The sequence below is a fragment of the Neoarius graeffei genome, chromosome 23 (genome assembly GCF_027579695.1).
Source record: "Neoarius graeffei isolate fNeoGra1 chromosome 23, fNeoGra1.pri, whole genome shotgun sequence".
Taxonomy (NCBI): domain Eukaryota; kingdom Metazoa; phylum Chordata; class Actinopteri; order Siluriformes; family Ariidae; genus Neoarius; species Neoarius graeffei.
In genome coordinates, this window is record NC_083591.1 from 48,100,953 (window position 1) to 48,121,789 (window position 20,837).

General features: G+C 43.8%; 1 protein-coding gene across 2 annotated transcripts in view; it reads left to right on the top strand.

The window, feature by feature from the left end:
• Window positions 1–13,874, top strand: part of sbno2a (strawberry notch homolog 2a) — a 128,981-nt gene extending 115,107 nt beyond the window's left edge. For both annotated transcript variants that reach the window (XM_060906298.1, XM_060906299.1), the window contains 3 exons: window positions 1,965–2,041; window positions 3,572–3,762; window positions 11,843–13,874. In XM_060906298.1, the coding sequence (XP_060762281.1) occupies window positions 1,965–2,041; window positions 3,572–3,762; window positions 11,843–13,185 (1,611 nt within the window). In that variant the 3' untranslated portion in view covers window positions 13,186–13,874. The remainder of the gene's footprint in view (window positions 1–1,964; window positions 2,042–3,571; window positions 3,763–11,842) is intronic.
• The last annotated feature ends 6,963 nt before the right edge of the window (window positions 13,875–20,837 follow it).

Consider the following 20,837-nt stretch of genomic DNA (forward strand, 5'->3'; position numbering starts at 1 on the left):
GACACAGATCCGATTTTTTTCACATGCGACCCAGGCCGCTTGGATATGTGGTCCTAATTCCGATGCATATCCGTTATTTTCACATGCGACTGCAGTCTGACCGGACAGGTCGCATTCATGCGACCTACAAGTCATCAACAAGAGACAAACGTCACTATTCTGCGTTGGCTAATCCCGCCTCTTTGGTGGAAAACAACAACATTTGTACAGTTTTCAGAATTTAAATAGACTTTTATAGAATTGATCAAGCTAATGGTGGATTTGGTAGGGACCTGGATGTTAAATCATCCTGTATTACAAGATTATAAGATTGTTCTGGAAATTTCCAGTAATTTGATACCTTTGGTCTCATTAGTCTGCTGCCCACATTAATCAGATTATTGTGTGAGTTCTGCCGCCGCCACAAAAACCACATCGCCAGGTCTCGCCTCATCTCCATGCTTTACTTGCAAACTTGAAGAGTGTGCTTTTTTTTTGTTTACGTATTACGTAGATGTGCTTATTTCGTGTCAATTTGTGCATGCGGGACACTTTTGGGTCGTTTTCCGTTCGTATTGGAGATCGCATACAAGTCTCATATAATTGGTAATGTGAACGGCCTAACAAAAAAATCGGATTTCACAACAAATCGGATATGGGTCGTTTCAGGTTGCAGTCTGAACGTAGTGTAAATGTAAATTGCTGGTTACTGGCTTCAAAGTAACCTAACGGTCATTATACCGTTTGTAAATAAGAACCAAAGATACAGCGCCTTAGGAAACATAAGTGTCTCTCAGTTTTGTGTAAAATCTCCAAAATATAAAAAGTATAAAACATTCAATTGCCTTTAAAGTGTGAACATGTAAACAGGACATTTAAACTTAAACTTTAAATTTACCTTAAATTTTAAACTTAAATAAATAATAAACCTTAAATTTCAACTTCAGACTGTAAATAAAAACGCTGTTTCCTGTTAAAGTGCACACAAAAATAAATTCCGACTGGACCTTAAACTTGACCTGAGACAGACTGGGTAAACTGTCCATCAACTTGGGTACAAAAAGATTCTTCTGCAGAAAAAGGAGCTTTACTGTTTTCTTCTGACACTCCAACGCCCCCCCTAAAAAAAAAAATCGGATCTGCACGATTCAGCCGTGAAAAAGGCGGCATCCGCCAAAAGGCGCGCCGCTTGCATCCAGACCGCCTGCGCGAATTCAATGACGCGACGAGTGGGGTTAAAGTTCACCGGGAAAAATGTAATTTAAAAAAAATCGATCTTTGGACGTACGAATCGATCTTCAGGAAATAATATGCAAATCGATTCAGAATCGGAAAATCGATTTTTTCAACACAGCCCTGGCGCTTCTTCTCGAATTGGCCACATTCACACACAACTGAAAAAGATGCTGGCGTTCAGAAAACAGCGCTCTATGGACTTTACCTTTGAAAGGAAAATAAACATCAGAAAACAGCCCACTCGTGATAATCAACTACAGGCACTTGAATGGGACGCGGCGTCAGAAACCGGAAAAGGAGAAAGGTAAACCATAGCTGCAGAAACGCTCCATTTCTATGGGTTCTTTATAGTTACTGAGGTAAACACACGCAGGTGTATCTCTGTAGGGATCCGTTCCATGTTATGAGACACTTGTAATGAAATCGTGAACCTGTAAGTGACAAAAACACGCAGTTTACTTCGACACCACTTGATATTTGCCTGGAAGGATTATGTCGTATAGCCGTTTTATGGTTGCCTGTTATAGCATTCTAACTCGATACTGGATTGATTTCTGTCGTTTTTGGCCCCTAGTAAATATTTGGACTCGGAGATGGGAAATAGGATCCACGTTATTTAAAAAAACAACAACAACAACCCAGAGCTTTCTGTTAATGACAGGACAAACCTGGAATGCTCTGCAGATCAGCGTTGCACAGTGACACCTAGTGGATTTCAGGAGGTATGTTTTTGGTTCGTTGTATTGTAGGTGACACCAGACGATGCCAAAGATTGCTGGGAGAGTCAGTTTGTCTTCTCTTTCCAGAAGTGCAGCCACGCCAACTGGTGAGTAACAAAAGGTTATTCGGTTGTTTTATGTGTCTCAGAAAGAAGGGAAATGGTAAGAGCGTACAGTACCGTTCAAAAGTTTGGGGTCACTTTGAAATGTCCTTATTTTTGAAAGAAAAGCACTGTTCTTTTCAATGAAGATCACTTTAAACTAATCAGAAATCCACTCTATACATTGCTAATGTGGTAAATGACTATTCTAGCTGCAAATGTCTGGTTTTTGGTGCAATATCTCCATAGGTGTATAGAGGCCCATTTCCAGCAACTATCACTCCAGTGTTCTAATGGTACAATGTGTTTGCTCATTGCCTCAGAAGGCTAATGGATGATTAGAAAACCCTTGTACAATCATGTTAGCACAGCTGAAAACAGTTGAGCTCTTTAGAGAAGCTATAAAACTGACCTTCCTTTGAGCAGATTGAGTTTCTGGAGCATCACATTTGTGGGGTCGATTAAATGCTCAAAATGGCCAGAAAAATGTCTCGACTATATTTTCTATTCGTTTTACAACTTATGGTGGGAAATAAAAGTGTGACTTTTCATGGAAAACACAAAATTGTCTGGGTGACCCCAAACTTTTGAACGGTAGTGTATCCGCAGTGTTTAATCAGGCGCAAGCAGATGACGGGGTTAGAAGTGCTCGTTAGTGTCCGTGTGCGTCCTGAGAGGATTTTTTTTTTTAAACAATGACGTGATATTCATTATGTTCATAGTGTTTTCTCCAAAAGCAGTAAAAAAAAACATACTAGAATTTAGATTCAATCTTTTTCTCTGAGTTTTGCTTTCTGTCGAGGAGAAGGTTAGGACTGCACGTATTTGTGTGAGAAATATCACTGACTGTTAGGAAAATCTGCTGAATCGTTGGAGAACAGAAGAAAGGCACTTCTTTCTTATGGCAAAACTTTGATGCAAATAAATGCATCATTTAGCACAGCAGTTAATATCTCATCTCATTATCTCTAGCCGCTTTATCCTTCTACAGGGTCGCAGGCAAGCTGGAGCCTATCCCAGCTGACTACGGGCGAAAGGCGGGGTACACCCTGGACAAGTCGCCAGGTCATCACAGGGCTGACACAGACAACCATTCACACTCACACCTACGGTCAATTTAGAGTCACCAGTTAACCTAACCTGCATGTCTTTGGACTGTGGGGGAAACCGGAGCACCCGGAGGAAACCCACGCGGACAACATGCAAACTCCACACAGAAAGGTTCTCGCCGGCCACGGGGCTCGAACCCGGACCTTCTTGCTGTGAGGCGACAGCTCTAACCACTACACCACCGTGCCGCCCCAGCAGTTAATATCCTGTTGATTTTTGTTTTTAAACCTGAAATGCGAGTTTTCCTGTTGAAGAGCACTAAGGCTAACAATAGTTTGTTTTATCGCGTCAAGGTCAGTTAAACAGTCATTTCTAACTGTGTAGCCAGCCACAATGCTCTGGCTTCCCTTTTTAAGTTATTTGTCATCAGGGTCCAACGTATTGAGTCGTCGGATGTAAAAGGTGTGCGTGTGTGTTTGTTTATAGGAAAGGTAAGTGTAAGCAAGTGGAGCAAGGTCACGAGTGCTGGCTGGGGATGCGTCTGCGACAGTACCACATGCTGTGTGGAGCTTTGCTGAGAGTGTGGAAGCGAGTCGCAGATGTCGTCTCTGATATCACCAACTCCAGCATCCTGCAGATCGTGCGCCTCAAAACCAAACAGAACAGCAAGCAAGTCGGTAAGTGTTACAACTCGTGCGAACCAGTATTACAGACATGGAGAAATTTGTTGGTACCCTTGCATGAAATCAAAAAGAACCCACGGCTGTCTCTGAAACTGACAGAAGTTAACGGCATTATTCCATGTTTAACACTTTGCTTTTGATTTTTGATTCGACCGAATACGTTATGTTAAAAAAAAAGCAAATGAAAACAGGATGATGTAATGGGTAGAGAAGCAGTTTTGAGACCCAAAGGTTGCCGGTTCAATTCCCTGGTAGGGATGGCGAAAACTAAAAAAAAATCTTGACCGACCACCGAGCCTCATTAGCCGGTTAAAGTCGGTTAACCTACGAGTTTAAACAGGGATGCAAACGGCGCGCCTTTTAGCGGATGCTGCCTTTTTCACGTCTGAATCGTGCAAAGATCCGATTTTTTTTTTTTTTAGGGGGGGCGTTGGAGTGTCTGAATAATTTCATCAGAGTAAATTCTGTATGCTCAAAGGAAAGCAATCGGATCTGCACGATTCAGCCGTGAAAAAGTCGGCATCTGCGCCTTTAGTTTGTGTGGAGAGATATGATCTGCAATAACATGCATTGCTGGCTACAGACCGAAACATACTTTCAGAATGCACTGGCCAAGGCAGGACTAAACTCCATGTGCCTTCTAATAATAATTAAAAAAAAAAACAGAATAGTAATTTGTAAGCTAAAAAGCCTGTGTCTACACTTTTCTTTCGCCGAGTGGCAGCTGTGTTCAACTGGGGCGGGGCGGGACATGACTGAATGGGTGTTTCTGATTTGTTAGCTGTCTTTAACTGGGGCGGGAGGGCGGGACATGACTGAATGGGTGTTTCTGATTTGTTAGCTGTCTTTAACTGGGGCGGGACATGACTGAATGGGTGTTTCTGATTCGTCAGCTTTCGTCCTTACACCGCGTGGCACGCCCCAAGCGTTTACAACACAGAATTCCAAGTCCTCCGCTCCAAAATCGGCAGCTTCAAAATGATCGATTTTTTTTTTAACCGACAACAACAAAAAAATTTAACCGGTTGACGTTGATTCGGTCAACCACCGGTCAAACGGTCACCGGTTAACATCCCTATTCCCTGGACCAGCAGGAATGGCTGAAATACCTTTGAGCAAGGCAACAAACCCCCAGGCTGCTCTGGGTATGTTGTACGTCACTCTGGATAAAAGCATCTGCGAAATCCATGGAATGGAATGGAATGGAAAATGGCATGGGCAAAAATAATGGTACCCTTAAAGGAACAGTCCACCGTACTTCCATAATGAAATATGCTCTTATTTGAATTGAGACGAGCTGCTCCATACCTCTCCGAGCTTTGCGCGACCTCCCAGTCAGTCAGACGCAGTCAGACGCGCTGTCACTCCTGTTAGCAATGTAGCTAGGCTCAGTATGGCCAATGGTATTTTTTGGGGCTGTAGTTAGATGCAACCAAACTCTTCCGCGTTTTTCCTGTTTACATAGGTTTATATGACCAGTGATATGAAACAAGTTCAGTTACACAAATTGAAACGTAGCGATTTTCTATGCTATGGAAAGTCCGCACTATAATGACAGGCGTACTAACACCTTCTGCGTGCTTCGACAGCGCATTGATACGGAGCTCAGATATCAATGCGCTGCCGAAGTGCGCAGAAGGTGTTAGTACGCCTGTCATTATAGTGCGGACTTTCCATAGCATAGAAAATCGCTACGTTTCAATTTGTGTAACTGAACTTGTTTCATATCACTGCTCATATAAACCTATGTAAACAGGAAAAACGCGGAAGAGTTTGGTCGCATCTAACTACAGCCCCAAAAAATACCATTGGCCATACTGAGCCTAGCTACATTGCTAACAGGAGTGACAGCGCGTCTGACTGCGTCTGACTGACTGGGAGGTCGCGCAAAGCTCGGAGAGGTACGGAGCAGCTCGTCTCAATTCAGATAAGAGCATATTTCATTATGGAAGTACGGTGGACTGTTCCTTTAACTTAATATTTTGTTGCACAGCCTTTAGCAGTAATCGCTGCAAACAAGCGAGCTCGATAGCGGTCAGTGAGACTTCTGCATCTGCCAACTGGTAGTTTGGCCCACTCTTCCTGAGCAAACTGCTCCGGCTGTTTCAGGTTTGAAGGGTGCCTTCTCCACATGTTTCAGCTCTTTCCAGATCAGGGCTCAGAGAAGGCCACTTCAGAATAGAACAACAAATATGTTTTGTTCCTCACCATTCTTGGGTGCTTTTAGCTGCGTGTTTTGGATCTTTATCCTGTTGGAGGACCCATGACTGTGACTGAATGACTGCGACAGAGCTTTCTGACACTGGGTCATACATTTCGCTCCAGAATGCCTTGATAGTCTTGAGATTTCATTGTGCCCTGCGCAGATTCAAGGCACCCCGTGGTAGACGCAGCAAAACAGCCCCAAATCATAACCGAGCCTCCTCCGTGTTTCACAGTAGGTACGGTGGTGTTTTCTTTGAAAGCTTCATTTTTTTTTCTTCTGTGGACAAAGAGCTGATGTGACTTGCCAGCAAGCTTGAGTTTTGTCTCATCTATCCAAAGGACATGCTCCCAGAAGCATTATAGCTTCATGGATGCAAACGGCGCGCCTTTTGGCGGATGCCGCCTTTTTCACGGCTGTCTGGGGGACTTGCGTGAATCGAGCAGATCCGATGAGGTTGTTTTTTTGTTTTTGTTTTTTTTTGGGGGGGGGGGGGGGGGGGGGGGGGCGTTTGAGTGTCTAATTATAATTTCATCAAAGTAAATTCTGTATTAAAATTACTAAATAAGCAAATGCCGTTACAGTCCATGAAACATAGGAAGTATAAGCATGAGAAGAAAACAGTAAATCAGAAAGCTGCGCACGTAAAGCCAATTGGCTGCGCGCCATTATCTGCTGCTGGCTGCACTTCACTGCACGCGCAAGGATTTCCATCAGTCCAACGTAAGTTACGTAATTGGCTTTACATGCGCAGCTTTCTGATTTACTGTTTTCTTCTCATACTTATACTTCCTGTGTTTCATGGACTATAACGGCATTTGCTTATTTAGTAATTTTAAACTTTGATGAAATTATAATCAGACACACCAACGCCAACGCCCCCCCCCCCAAAAAAAAAAAAAACCTTATCGGATCTGCACAATTCACGCAAGTCCCCCAGACATCCGTGAAAAAGGCTGCATCCGCCAAAAGGCGCGCCGTTTGCATCCATGTAGCTTGTCAATATACATTTTAGTAAATTCCAGTCTTTAAGTTTTTCTTTCAACAATGGAGTCCTGCTGGATCGTCTTCCACTCGAAAAGCGACTAATGGTACAAACAGACATCGATCTGCCTTGACCTTGGAGTTCAACTTTTATCTCTTTGGCTCTTTTTCTACCATTGGCACCATCCTTCTGTTCAGTCTCTGATGAATTTTCCTCTCGCAGCCACGTCCAGGAAGGTTGGCTCCAGTCCTATGGAACTTAAACAACTTCTTAATAATATTTGCAACTGTAATCACAGGAACATCAAGCTGCTTGGAAATGGTCTTGTAGTCGTTGCCTTTTCTCCATTTAAATAGACTGAATGACTGATTATAAGATTGAAGATCCTTCTGTTACTAATTAAGGTTAAAGGAGATACGCAGAACCATGGCCTCACTTTTTGTTTATAAATGCCTTGAGACCTCAAGAATGGCACAGGAATAGTTTTAAGCATTAGCAATAAATATAATATAGTAATTTTTACGATTAAAATGATTCATATAGGTAGCGGTCTGAGTGAATGACCGCGACGTCACAGCAGGAAGACTATCGGTCTCATCGCCATTTCCGCTATACTAAAACACAGAGCCGACTGCAACTCCAGTCCTCCATTTTGAGCTAATTTATCGCCATGCCACGTAGATGCATTGCTGGCGGGTGCAGCAACATGACAGAAGGTGGATTTACATTGCATTCATGGCCCAAGAATGTTCAAACTGCAAAGATTTGGACTCGTTTTGCAAGAAATTCTCAGGCACATTGGGTGCCTACGAAGTGGTCTCTCCTCTGCTCTGCACATTTTACTGAAGACTCGTACGAAACCTCTGATCTGTTGAAGCCCGTACTGAAAGAGGGTACAGTACTAACAATTAAAGGAAAAGAAAACTACAAGAAAAGGAAAGTAAGTTCAGTTGCACCAGTTCTCCCGGAGTGCGAGCCGAGCAGTAATGGCGGAGTACTCAGTATGGAGAAAATGGAGAATGAGTGGCACAGTCGTCAGATTTCTCCGCTGGATATGCTTTTTTTTTTCCTGCTGGATATGCTTGCGTCAGCAGCAATATCTCACCTTTACATGGAAGAAGTGAATGAACGGAGAACTGAACGAACAACTGAAAGTCAGATTGTTTCAAAACAATTGGCCTCAAGATCGGCCTTCAAGAAGTGAGAGTAAGATGCGACTCTCATTTGGTTACATAACAAAAACAACACCACTCATCGTTTACCTGCATTTAGATTAATACATGTAACTTGTATTGTGTGTTTAAGTTAGCGGTATAAGATTATTTAATTTGCTTCAGAATGCGATTGTCTCAGTTCATCTGATTATTTAATTCGTCTTTTACATTTTATCAGTGAAAATGCATGCATGTACATTGTATAAGTTATAACACCTATCCTGTTTTAATAAGAGTCAACCCACAATGACCCGACGTGTTGCTATCGGATTCACTTTGTGATGGTTCGAACCAATACGGTTCTATGTGTATAGCAGTAGCATGTACACACACTCCAAATTCAGGACTGTCACAGGCAGATGTATTACCATCTGAGGAATCCGAAGAATATCCAGTAAATCCAAACAAAGAGGCCACTCTCGCCTGCTGAGTCTGGCTTTGGTCTATAGCTGTCAAAGGCCTCAGCCTTACAACCGGTTACCACTGTGACGTCACGCACTCAGGGCTGGCTGGCTCAGCAGGGCAGCTCGAATGTCAACTTTGCAGTCGATTTTAACTCTCAAAAAAAAAGTATATATATATATATATATATATATTTTTTTTTTTTTTTTTTTTTTTCCCGCGGTGCGGTTTTCATCAAATCCTGCGCTCTAATTGGCTAGCGAGCGGGTTCGTATCCTACCCCAGTTACGGACCCCGGTTACGGACCTCTGGCGACTCGCTCGTTCACAACAACAACAAACATGGTAGCAATTTTTGTCAACATTTATCTTTTTTATAAGATTTATTTATAAGATTTTTATCAAAAATCTTATAAATTTTTGCCAGCATTTCTCAGGAGAATAGCATTAATTTTACAGCATGGATAGCGATAATGACAGTGTTCACAGCAAAAGCGAGTTTTACTACCCTGAGGAAGAAGAAATAAAAGAAAACATTTCAGGAGAAAGCTACAAACCTCTAACTGTTGCTAACGCCGAGCAAAAAATGGCTGAATCCTCATCTCATCTCATTATCTCTAGCCGCTTTATCCTGTTCTACAGGGTCGCAGGCAAGCTGGAGCCTATCCCAGCTGACTACGGGCGAAAGGCGGGGTACACCCTGGACAAGTCGCCAGGTCATCACAGGGCTGACACATAGACACAGACAACCATTCACACTCACATTCACACCCACGGTCAATTTAGAGTCACCAGTTAACCTAACCTGCATGTCTTTGGACTGTGGGGGAAACCGGAGCACCCGGAGGAAACCCACGCGGACACGGGGAGAACATGCAAACTCCGCACAGAAAGGCCCTCGCCGGCCACGGGGCTCGAACCCGGACCTTCTTGCTGTGAGGCGACAGCGCTAACCACTACACCACCGTGCCGCCCTGGCTGAATCCTAAATGACTCAATTTTGTATAAATAGGGGACTACATAGGCGGCAAAATGTAGGGTTTTTTTTTCCTGCCATGGAAGTGCACTTGTATACCGAGGAGGAAGCCATTTGCATTACAGCCGTGAATGAGGATTCAAAATGGCGGCTCACCTTGGCTCGGTTTTCCCTTTCGGGCGCTCTCGTTTTCTGTTAGAATTTAGTCAAGAAAAAAATTAATATATTATTTACCAGCTTAAGGTCGGTCCGTATAGTGAAATACTGTGACGTCGGTCAGTACCTTCAAGACCTCGGTCACGGTATTTCACGATACGGACCTCCCAGCTGGTAAATAACATATATATATATATATATATATATATATATATATATATATATATATATTTTTATTCCCATTTATGCAGCATACAAGAGTCAAGGATGGAGATACTATCCCATAGCTGCCAACTACTACGAATAAATCGTATTTATTACGATTTGTCGTTTTGATTACGAAAATACGAATTTACTACAATAAAATACGATTTTGCCAGTTTTCATGGGTCATTTTCAAAGTCTATCACCGGTGGGATTCGTATTTGATAAAACACCGCTTCGTTCCAAGCGGCAGATACTACGCCAAATTTCATTGGCTATTGCTTGTTCTCTCAGCCAATCAATGATGCTATTAGATCATCCATGGCACACTATCGTCTGGCCTTTGTTCACAAAGTTTCTGAACAAAGCATGGCGTTTCAAGCTTTTGTTATGAAGATGTAGCGTAGTACTAATCTCTAAAGAAAGCATGGCTAAGGGGAAGGGCCAGCGCTTCAAGGACTCGTACCGAGAGGAGTTTCCCTTCATTTCTAAGTCAAGTAAGGGCGATAATTCATTTTTGTTTGTGACTAATGAATGAATGGTGTTAGATATTGCCAAGTTTATGTGGTGCAATAACACCAACTGTTGACTGAGTAAGCTCTAGTCTATTTCTCTAATGTGTACTTTGTCAAAAGTCATATGTGCCAATTGCATTGTTTGAAGTTTTTGCCTGATTCACTGACTATTTTCATACATTGTTGAAAAGAACTTTGCAAATTAATGTAAGATGATAGTTTAGTTTGTAGAATAAATTTTGTCAAACTATTTTGTTTTAGTGTGATTTTTCAGGGTAGTTTTGCTAGAAAGCTTTGGCGGCAGGGGGGTTTCGCCCCCCCAACCCCCCACCAAGACTCAGCACCCAACCTTGTATTACTATTTACAATTTCGGAATGTTGGCAGCTATGCTATCCACTCAGAAGTGTATTTAAAAATAAAGGTTCTGCGTATCTGCTTTAAACAGTTAGTTTGAAATCTCACTATAATCCAGTTATCTTTTCTCAGGGTACCAACAAATCTGTGCAGACTATTTATTTTAGAATATCTTAGTAAAATAAAAATAAAAAATCGTTTCTTTTCATACTTTTTTTTTGCTTTACTCTATGACAGACCAAAGGCTTTCATGTACTGTATGCATGAGAAAATTGCTTTTAATTACCGTATTTTCTGGACTATAAGCCGCTACTTTTTTCCTAGGTTTTGAACCATGCGGCTTATACAAAGGTGCGGCTATTCTGTGGATTTTTCTTCCACCGCTAGGGGCGCTCTAACCGGAAGTAGAATCAAAAATAAGATAGACAAAAAATCAATGCAAAGAAGAATTAGCAGATCTTTAGCAGATAGAACACGCACGACAAATTACTAACTGGTAATTATTTTCAAATCCAGCGAAGATGATTAAAGTGACTTGTGGTTTCAAACACAGGAGAAATGAAGGTAAATAAATACCGGTTATTTTCTCTTGGTTCTGTTCCGTTTTAATCAGCAAAGTTGCTGCCGTGTTAAAAGGCACTGTTCGGAAAGAATCTGTTCAGGTACATACATGTACATTTACAGTACAAAATTGTTCTGTACATGCAGTAAATATCTCATTTTTCAACATAGAGATCTGCGGCTTATAGCCCGGTGCGGCTTGTATATCTTTTTTTAAATTTTTTTTTTAAAATAGAGCGGATGCGGCTTATATACAGGTGCGCTCTATAGTCCAGAAAATACGGTAAATTACTTTTAGGAGGAATAAGGCATTGTTTCAGCAAGCTGTAAGGATCCCGACAAGTTTTTCTACGTCTGTAAGACAGACATTGCACAAACTATGCATCCTGCCACCTGAGAAATGGGGGGGGGGGGAATCATTCCGGGTTTTATGTTAGCTAGTCAGTGAGTCGCGATTGTTGTACTGTGCTTACGTTATGCTGTGTTATGTTAAATCTCTTTCAGGTATAAAGATACCAGAGAACTGTGTGGAGCGTGTGCGCAGCGAGCTCGCTCAGATGGACTCCGAGGTGAAGCGACTTCGGCAGCAGAAGGAGCAGCAGGCGCGGGAGCAGCAGGCGCGGGAGCAGCGTGCACGGGAACAGCGTGTACGGGAACAGCGTGCACGGGAACAGCGTGCACAGGAGCTTCTCGAGCAGCAGAAACTCCTCTACAGCCAAAAGGTCTTCGGTCATCACCCTGCTATGCATCTCTCAAACCCCTCATCGTACCTGGGCCTGCATCCGGGCCGGGCTGTCTTGCCCAAGAGTCAGGCTGTGAACGAAGTGCTAGACCTCACACTCAGCCCCTGCCCATCCCCTGAGACCAAACCGACTCATCTGAACGGCACACTGAGTCTAAACGGAATAGCAGGGATGAACGGCGACTTTGGCATGCAGAGAGGAGCGGCGGAAGGAGGGCTGAAGTTCCCCGAGACGTATCACCTGGAAGAACTGATCTCGCAAGAGCAGCAGAGGGAGAGACGACCGCCCTTACAGCACAGCATGGCTCATAACAGCTTAGACAGACTGCAAACCATCCACACGCAGAAACAGCACACAATGCTGAGCGTGCTGCAGCAAAACCCAGCAAGCCTGGGACATTTGCTCACGGCCCAGCAGAACTCCTCCTCCTCCTCCTCCTCCTCCTCCTCCATTCAATTCAAGACGCAGCTGCTAAGACACAACGGGAGCAAACCAGACATTAGCACGCTAACCAACCACGGCGTACGCGTGCAACATTTTCAGCAGCATGTAAACTCCTCCATGTCACGGCCACCTGGCTTGCTTCAGCCCTCTCCGATACAGCAGGACGGTCATCAACACTCACTGATGCACACACGCACACACAGTTTGCATACACACGTACGGGAAAACCAAATGGCAGGCAGCGATCCTGCGCCGCTTTTACTAAAACTGGGCCCGCAGGGGTCACTCAGCAGTCAGCCGGTCACAGAAAACTCTGCCACGCCGCAGGACGACTTCACTTTCAACCTCGACCTGCTCAGTCAGCCTGCTTTCTCGTTAACCCCTCAAGCCCCGCCCTCACCTTCGTTTTCTAGCTCCTCCCCTGGGACATCGTCGCTCTTCTCTACAGATCCGCAGTCGTCTTCACTCTCGGACTCCATCTCGCCTTCTTCGCTGTTCGCGTCTTCGTCCGAGCGACTGCCTCTTCCATTACCCAACGGCCACTGCAGCACGGACACCCAGGACGCCCATAAAGCTGTCGAGCGAATGGCTCACGGGGGTCCCGCCGACCGCCGCCACTCCGTCATTCAGTTCAATCCTCTAGACTGGAACGCCACCTAGTGGCCACTAACGCCTGCGAGCTCATATCACCACTGTACATGCACACGACAGTACTGTCACTTTTTTTTTCTTTACTGTGATCTCAGCGTGTCTGGCTGAGGTATTTTGCAGTAGGTGTTGTGTTTGTTCGTTCTTCAGTTCGTCCCAACCCCAAGCGTTCATCCTCCGGCTATAGAGGTTTTCGACCCACGTGACCGTTGCCATGTCGACAAGTAGATGGCGCCATTTTGGCGGTCACAACAATGGCGACTCCCGCTAGATCCGTATACCGGTATATCTGTATCCCACATGATCTATGTCGTTAAAAACCCATCGCCATACACAGGTATTGATCTGAAAGCGTATACGAGTTTGGATGCCTACAAATATTTTGTGTCAGGCTGGGTAACATGCCTACATCAGTGGGTCGTCCCTGGAGCCGGTGGTCGCCATCTTATTACAGCTAAGGTTTGTTCATATTTTCATTTACTTTCGGTCCTCAGGATAAACAAAATGTTATTAAATGTTATTGAAATAACTTCTTAGTCTGTTGAGACATGGCCCGTTATAAATTTGCTGTTACCAGGCACTGACCAAGAACTGTATTATTAGGGTCGGTGTCTGTGTTGTAGCAGTGTACTAGCAGCTAGCTGTTAGCACTAGCTAATGTCAACAACATAGCTAGTATGTTACCGTAGCAATGTTTACGTTCAGTCATTTGGATGACTGTTAAAACCTTTCAGTCTCAAGTTTTTCCTTTACTGTATTTACTAGTTTACTGAGCTAGCGCGCTCGGGCAAGCTGGGAGCTAGCACGCTCCGGCACGCGCTAGTTCCCAGCCTGCCCGAGCACGCTAGTTCCCGGCCTGCCCGAGCGCGCTAGTTCCCGGCCTGCCCGAGCGCGCTAGTTCCCAGCCTGCCCGAGCACGCTAGTTCCCGGCCTGCCCGAGCGCGCTAGCTCCCGGCCTGCCCGAGCGCGCTAGCTCCCAGCTTGCCCAAGTGCGCTAGTTCCCAGCCTGCCCGAGCGCGCTAGTTCCCGGCCTGCCCGAGCGCGCTAGTTCCCAGCCTGCCCGAGCGCGCTAGTTCCCAGCCTGCCCGAGCGCGCTAGTTCCCGGCCTGCCCGAGCGCGCTAGCTCCCAGCTTGCCCAAGCGCGCTAGTTCCCGGCCTGCCCGAGCGCGCTAGTTCCCGGCCTGCCCGAGCGCGCTAGTTCCCGGCCTGCCCGAGCGCGCTAGTTCCCGGCCTGCCCGAGCGCGCTAGTTCCCGGCCTGCCCGAGCGCGCTAGCTCCCAGCTTGCCCGAGCGCGCTGGCTCAGTAAACTAGTAAATCCAGTAAAGGAAAAACTTGAGACTGAAAGGTTTTAACAGTCATCCAAATGACTGAACGTAAACATTGCTACAGTAACATACCAGCTACTGTTGTTGACATTAGCTAGCTTGACCTTCAAAATGGCGGACACCGGGGCGTCACGTGACCCTGTGACGTCAGGTGAAAAACCTCTATAGCAGAGTCCTTTACAAGTGTTTTCATCAGCAGCGTTCCTTCCTTTACTGAAATTAAGGTCCAGGGATGCTCGACGTTGGTTGTTTTCCGGCTCGTGGTTAAGCATGATGAGAATACTGGAATGGTTTTTTTAAATGGTCATTTTAAAAATTTTTAACTTTTTTTTTTTTAAAGAGCGGTACACTATTTCAGAATTTCTCTGAAAGTCATGTCTGAATATGGTTTAATCATCTCAAATGTGTTGCAAAGCATTAACTAACCTATTTGTCACTATAGCTCCTGTTGCTGCTTCTGAATGATGCAGATTTCATCAGGTTTTTCCATATATGAAGATTCTTGTCATTACATTTAAAAAAAAAAAAAAAAATCTTTATTTTTTTGTTACTGACCAAATGCAAGTGTCATCACTTAAACGCTGATCGGTTTGGATTATTCAGAACAGCTTCAGACATCCTGGAAAACTCATGAGTGCACCTTTTGAAACATCAAATACGTAGTGTATATTTATTTACGTGGTCCTTCGTCACACCTACTTTTACTTCCTGTTGAAAACGGAGTCGAACCTGGAAGAAAATGCCTTTAGCTCAGTCAGTGCCTTTGTATCATTAAGATGCAGTCAACAATAGCGTGTGTGTGCATGCGTGCAAGTGTTTGTTCTATAAAAGCAGATTAAATGCATATTATTTATTATCGCGATCATCATCTTGCTCCCTCTATGAAGACGTCTGCTGTGTTTCGCCGCAGAGGCTCGTTAACAGAAATCCGTAATACTGCTGTGACCCCGTGAATTTTTTTTTTCCCTCCCAATAATTCCATGGGTCTGAGCCTGAGTAGAGGGACGGAACGGCTGGAAATATCTAGGATGTGAAATCGAAAGCTAACAAGCCAAGCGTCATCCCTAGATTAATGAAGTACTCTATTTGCTTTACTGCTTGTTTTGTACTTTCTCAGGTATAGTAGTGTAAACATATTACTGTCCAGACCAATTATTATTTAAGTAAAATAACTAAAGGACCTTTTTTAAACTTCGGGGGTTGGACACCAAATTATTTATTAAGCATCTCAGTTATCTTAAGAGGTTTTTTTTTTTTCTTTCTTTCTTTCTTCCCCCATCTTCCTTTCCCCTGAACCAATTACATTATTATTATTATTATTATTATTATGAAAGACTTTCGACAGTTAAACTACTGGACCTCATGCTCGCCTCAGTATCCTTTCTGAGGAAGCAAAACATTTAGCAATAAAGATAAAGTCGCCCCTTGAACAAGAAAAAAGAGCCTGAAGCTTGATTAGGATTCTCTTGAGGCTCTTATTTCCTTTTAATATTTTTCAGATGTATCAGAAGACTATTATATTAAAAAAAAAAAAAGGATACTAAGGATACGTTTCTTATGAGGTCAAGATATTCTTGTATAGATTGAATGGAAGCAATTTATTGTCTTTGGTGTCGTTGCTGTTGTTGTTCTCGATGTTTGTTTGTTTGTTTGTATTCTCGTTATTATTATAATGACTATAATTGTTTGTTATTTATATCCATGGGACGTTTTAGTGGTGGATAGTCCTGGTTATAATCTTGTTGAGTAGTTTAACACTTTTAAACGTCTCGTTCGCGTCCGCTCTTCCTTTCTTCACGTAGTCCCGATTTACAAACGCGTCAAAGCTTCTTTTAACTCGCCACCAAATCTACTGCACTGCCTTGCACCCTGTTGTTGTTGTTGTTTATTTTAGTGTCTCCGCCATCTTTCACACTAAAGTGATTAAAATATACAAACGCTCTTTTTTTTTTTTTTTTTTTTTATTGGGTTTTAGCCATCGATCCCAGTCACACCAAAGTCTCCTGCTTGGTCTTGTGTAATCTCAGGAAAAGTTAGGGAATCTTTTTAAGCGATGCACGGCAGTGAAACACTGTGCTGCATTTCTGACTACTGTATTTCTTAGACTTGAGTTTTCGATATTTCAAAAGGAAGAAAAAATCTTATCAGACTATGAAATGGCTTTCCGGTATCCCAGATTCGTAATCCGGTCCAGAAAAATAAAATGCAGTTCTCCTCCACCGATTGGACAGTCGTTTTGTTTTGTTTCTCCGTTCTTGCCATCACTGTCCTGTTTACTGTACGTTATTGTAAATGGTTCCTTGACAATTTTTCGACATGTCTCTCGTCTGAGATGCTCACCCACTGTGTAAGAGATGAGATCGCTCTGTTGTCGCTCAGAAACTCGTCCGATTTCTATACGCTTTCTCGACCCAAACTTTTATATTCTGTCTAAAAGTATAAAAGAAATCATGAAATGAACGCTTTTTCGTACAAATACAAACATTTATTAAAAGTGCTACTGATTGTATGTATTATTATTATTATTATTATTATTGTTGTTCTTTCAAGTTAAAATTTATTTTAAGCACTTTTACCTTGGGCTTCTGTATTTTCTCTGAATATTTATGATTTTAGTTGGAAATGTAAATATTGTAAACAACTGTGCCTTTTGATTCATTCTCAACATTTTCTACAACATAACAGAAGGAATATATTGTACTGCAATATTAATTTTGTTAACAAACAAAATAAAAGTTTAAAGAGTTTGTTGAAGTCATGACTTAACTGCCACGTGTTTGGTGTTTTGTTCGTGTGTCCAGGCTGCAGCGTTAAAGGTAAATATAACAGGATTAAAAATAGTGTCATCCCTTGATGAACGAAGAAAAATCTTGTGAGACAGGTCGTATGGTTTGGATCACGTTACGCTGTTGTGTTTTATTCCTTGTTTGGATATTACATCGGAAATGTCAGTTCGTACACTGTAAAAAAAAAAAAGTGACCATCTCATCTCATCTCATCATCTCTAGCCGCTTTATCCTGTTCTACAGGGCCGCAGGCAAGCTGGAGCCTATCCCAGCTGACTACGGGCGAAAGGCGGGGTACACCCTGGACAAGTCGCCAGGTCATCACAGGGCTGACACATAGACACAGACAACCATTCACACTCACATTCACACCTACGGTCAATTTAGAGTCACCAGTTAACCTAACCTGCATGTCTTTGGACTGTGGGGGAAACCGGAGGAAACCCACGTGGACACGGGGAGAACATGCAAACTCCACACAGAAAGGCCCTCGCCGGCCACAGGGCTCGAACCCGGACCTTCTTGCTGTGAGGCGACAGCGCTAACCACTACACCACCGTGCCGCCCAAAAGTGACCATCTCAACTTAAATTTTCTAGGCAACATGGTGCAAGAGAATTTTGTGTTGAGATGGTCAACACCAAAAGGTAAGTTGGCTGAACTCAAATTTAAACTCAGAAATCCTTGTTAGGTCAACAGCAATTGAGACAGGTTGAGTAAACTAGAATTTTCTAGGCAACATGATGCAAGAGAATTTTGAGTTGAGATGGTCAACAACAAATAGTACGTTGGTTGAACTCAAATTTCAACTCAGAAATCCTTGTTGACTTAAGAAGGATTTTCGTGTTTAAATTTGAGTTCAACCAACTTACCTTTTGTTGTTGACCATCTCAACACAAAATTCTCTTGCATCATGTTGCCTAGAAAATTTAAGTTGAGATGGTCACTTTTTTTTTACAGTGATACAGCACGTGTATATATGCGTCATTGGTTCTACCAACAAGGATACCAACATGCAGCGTTGCAACAGGTTGCAGCTAGTTCTATCAACAAGGATATCTTTGATATTTGGATGTTAAAATTCTTGATAGCTCAACATGATATCACAATGAGAGAAAGTGTATTAGGCCGACCTGGTTTAGTTGGTTGTAAGTGAAAATTACATTTCTGAGTCAAATGATATGTAAAATCTATGTTCAATCAATACCCGCCCGTAAAATTTTTTACAGTGTATGTAATCAACCAGGCTGTTCATGATTTGGTGTTTCATCATATCTGCTTACAGCTTTGTATTATCAGAGGAGGATATTAACCAGGCGGCACGGTGGTGTAGTGGTTAGCGCTGTCGCCTCACACCAAGAAGGTCCTGGGTTCGAGCCGAGCGGCTGGCGAGGGCCTTTCTGTGTGGAGTTTGCATGTTCTCCCTGTGTCTGCGTAGGTTTCCTCCAGTTTCCCCAACAGTCCAAAGACATGCAGGTTAGACTAATCGGTGACACTAAATTGACCGTAGGTGTGAATGAGAGCGTGAGTGGTTGGTTGTCTCTGTATCAGCCCTGTGATGATTTAGGCCAAGTTTACATTAGACCGTATCTGTCTCGTTTTCTTCGCGGATGCACTGTCCGTTCACATTAAAACGCCGGGAAACGGGAATCCGCCAGGGCCCACGTATTCAATCCAGTTCGTATCTGATCCGGTGCTGTGTAAACATTGAGAATACGCGGATACGCTGTGCTGAGCTCTAGCTGACGTCGTCATTGGACAACGTCACCGTGACATCCACCTTCCTGATTCGCTGGCGTTGGGATCACACACACACAGCAGCTCAGTCCCGAATCACTGCTCGTGCGCTTCACTCGCGCGCTGTGTGAGCTGCGCAGGGCCGGAGTGCGCACCCTCCAGAGGGCACTCGCTGTTCAGGGCGGAGTGATTTGGAGCGCAGGAGGAAGCGCCGAGCTGCACTGAGGTTTATTTACACATTTCAGCCTCCTTCAGGCGCTTAAACTCAGTGAGAACATGAACATCACAGCCAGGTGTGTTTATCTGCTGGAGAAGGTGTTCGCTTGCCATCCTTCCACTTGCAAGTGGTGAGTGACTTGCGCATGCCCGATATGCACTGGGATCATGTGATGTGCCGTCTAATTAGTCATGTGATTAGCGTATCCGTGTATTGGCGTTGCTGTGTGCACGCGAATCGTGTATTGGCGTTGCTGTGTGCACGCGAATCGTTTTAAAAACGTTAATCTGATGATCCGCTGATTTGAAATAATGTAAACAGGGCCTTAGTGATTTGTCCAGGGTGTACCCCGCCTCTCGGTCAGCTGGGATAGGTTCCGGCTTGCCTGTGACTCTACACAGGATAAGTGGTTACGGATGGATGGATGGATACACGGGCGATTGCTCTAAGACAACGAGGGAGGCTCAGCCTCCTCTAAAAATGCCCTTATAACTTTAATGTGCGCGTGAGTTTCTCCCCCTCGTGACAGCGCGATGCAGCGCAGCCTCAGTGGGCTTCAATGGCATTGGGAGCTCTGCGCTTTCAATCTCAAAATGCAAGACGATTATTGGACAAATACTGCGAAAATGCCCGCCTACGGACTCCCACGGACTCCCAGCCTCAGTGGACTTCAGTGGCATTTGGGAGCTCTGCGCTTTTCAATCTCAAAATGCAAGACGGTTATTGGACAAATACTGCGAAAATGCCCGCCCATGGACTCCCAGCCTCAGTGGACTTCAGTGGCATTTGGGAGCTCTGCGCTTTCAATCTCAAAATGCAAGACGGTTATTGGACAAATACTGCGAAAATGCCCGCCCACGGACTCCCAGCCTCACATGGGAGGGACATGGCAGTTTCCGCGAGGAGACTGGTGATTGGTGAAAGCGGCCGGATATTTTCTTTGATTGACAGCTCGTTTCAAATATAGACAGGCAGCGGTACAGTGTTGCCAGATTGGGGGTTTCCCGCTCAATTGAGTGGTTTTAAGTGCATATTGGCGGGTTTTGAACATATTTTGGGCTGGATAACGTCAGCAGTATCTGGCAACAGCAGTTCAGTCCCATGCGGATTCGCAAGTGCTGTATTGTAAGAGATCAGCTTACATTTCGATTTCATTCATTACATACGGTTTCTACCAGCTTTTTTAGTTTGTATATATTTTCATTGTAAATAAAGTGTAAATATAGTGTTGTCAAGTTTGCTATCTTAGTTCCAGAAATTTTGTTTATTTGAGTGACTGAACATGAACTTGAGGGGGCTAGTCAGCTAGCAAGAAAGCTGCGCACGGATGCCAAGCATTGCTGATTTAATTTTGGCGAAGCCATTTGCCAGTCTTCCTTTCGAGGAAAAAATTAAAATTAAAGAGCAGGGTAGACCAACGCCTCAAATTGACTTGGTGAAAAAGGTAGGGAATAATACTCGTTCCTTTCAGCTCTCCTGGTACGAGAAAGTGAATTGGCTAACAGCAAGTGACCCACATCAACAACAGTAAATAGGCTACTTTAGTAATATGTCATGGATGGACCAAAAATATAGAATCTATTTAAAATGTTTATGCTGA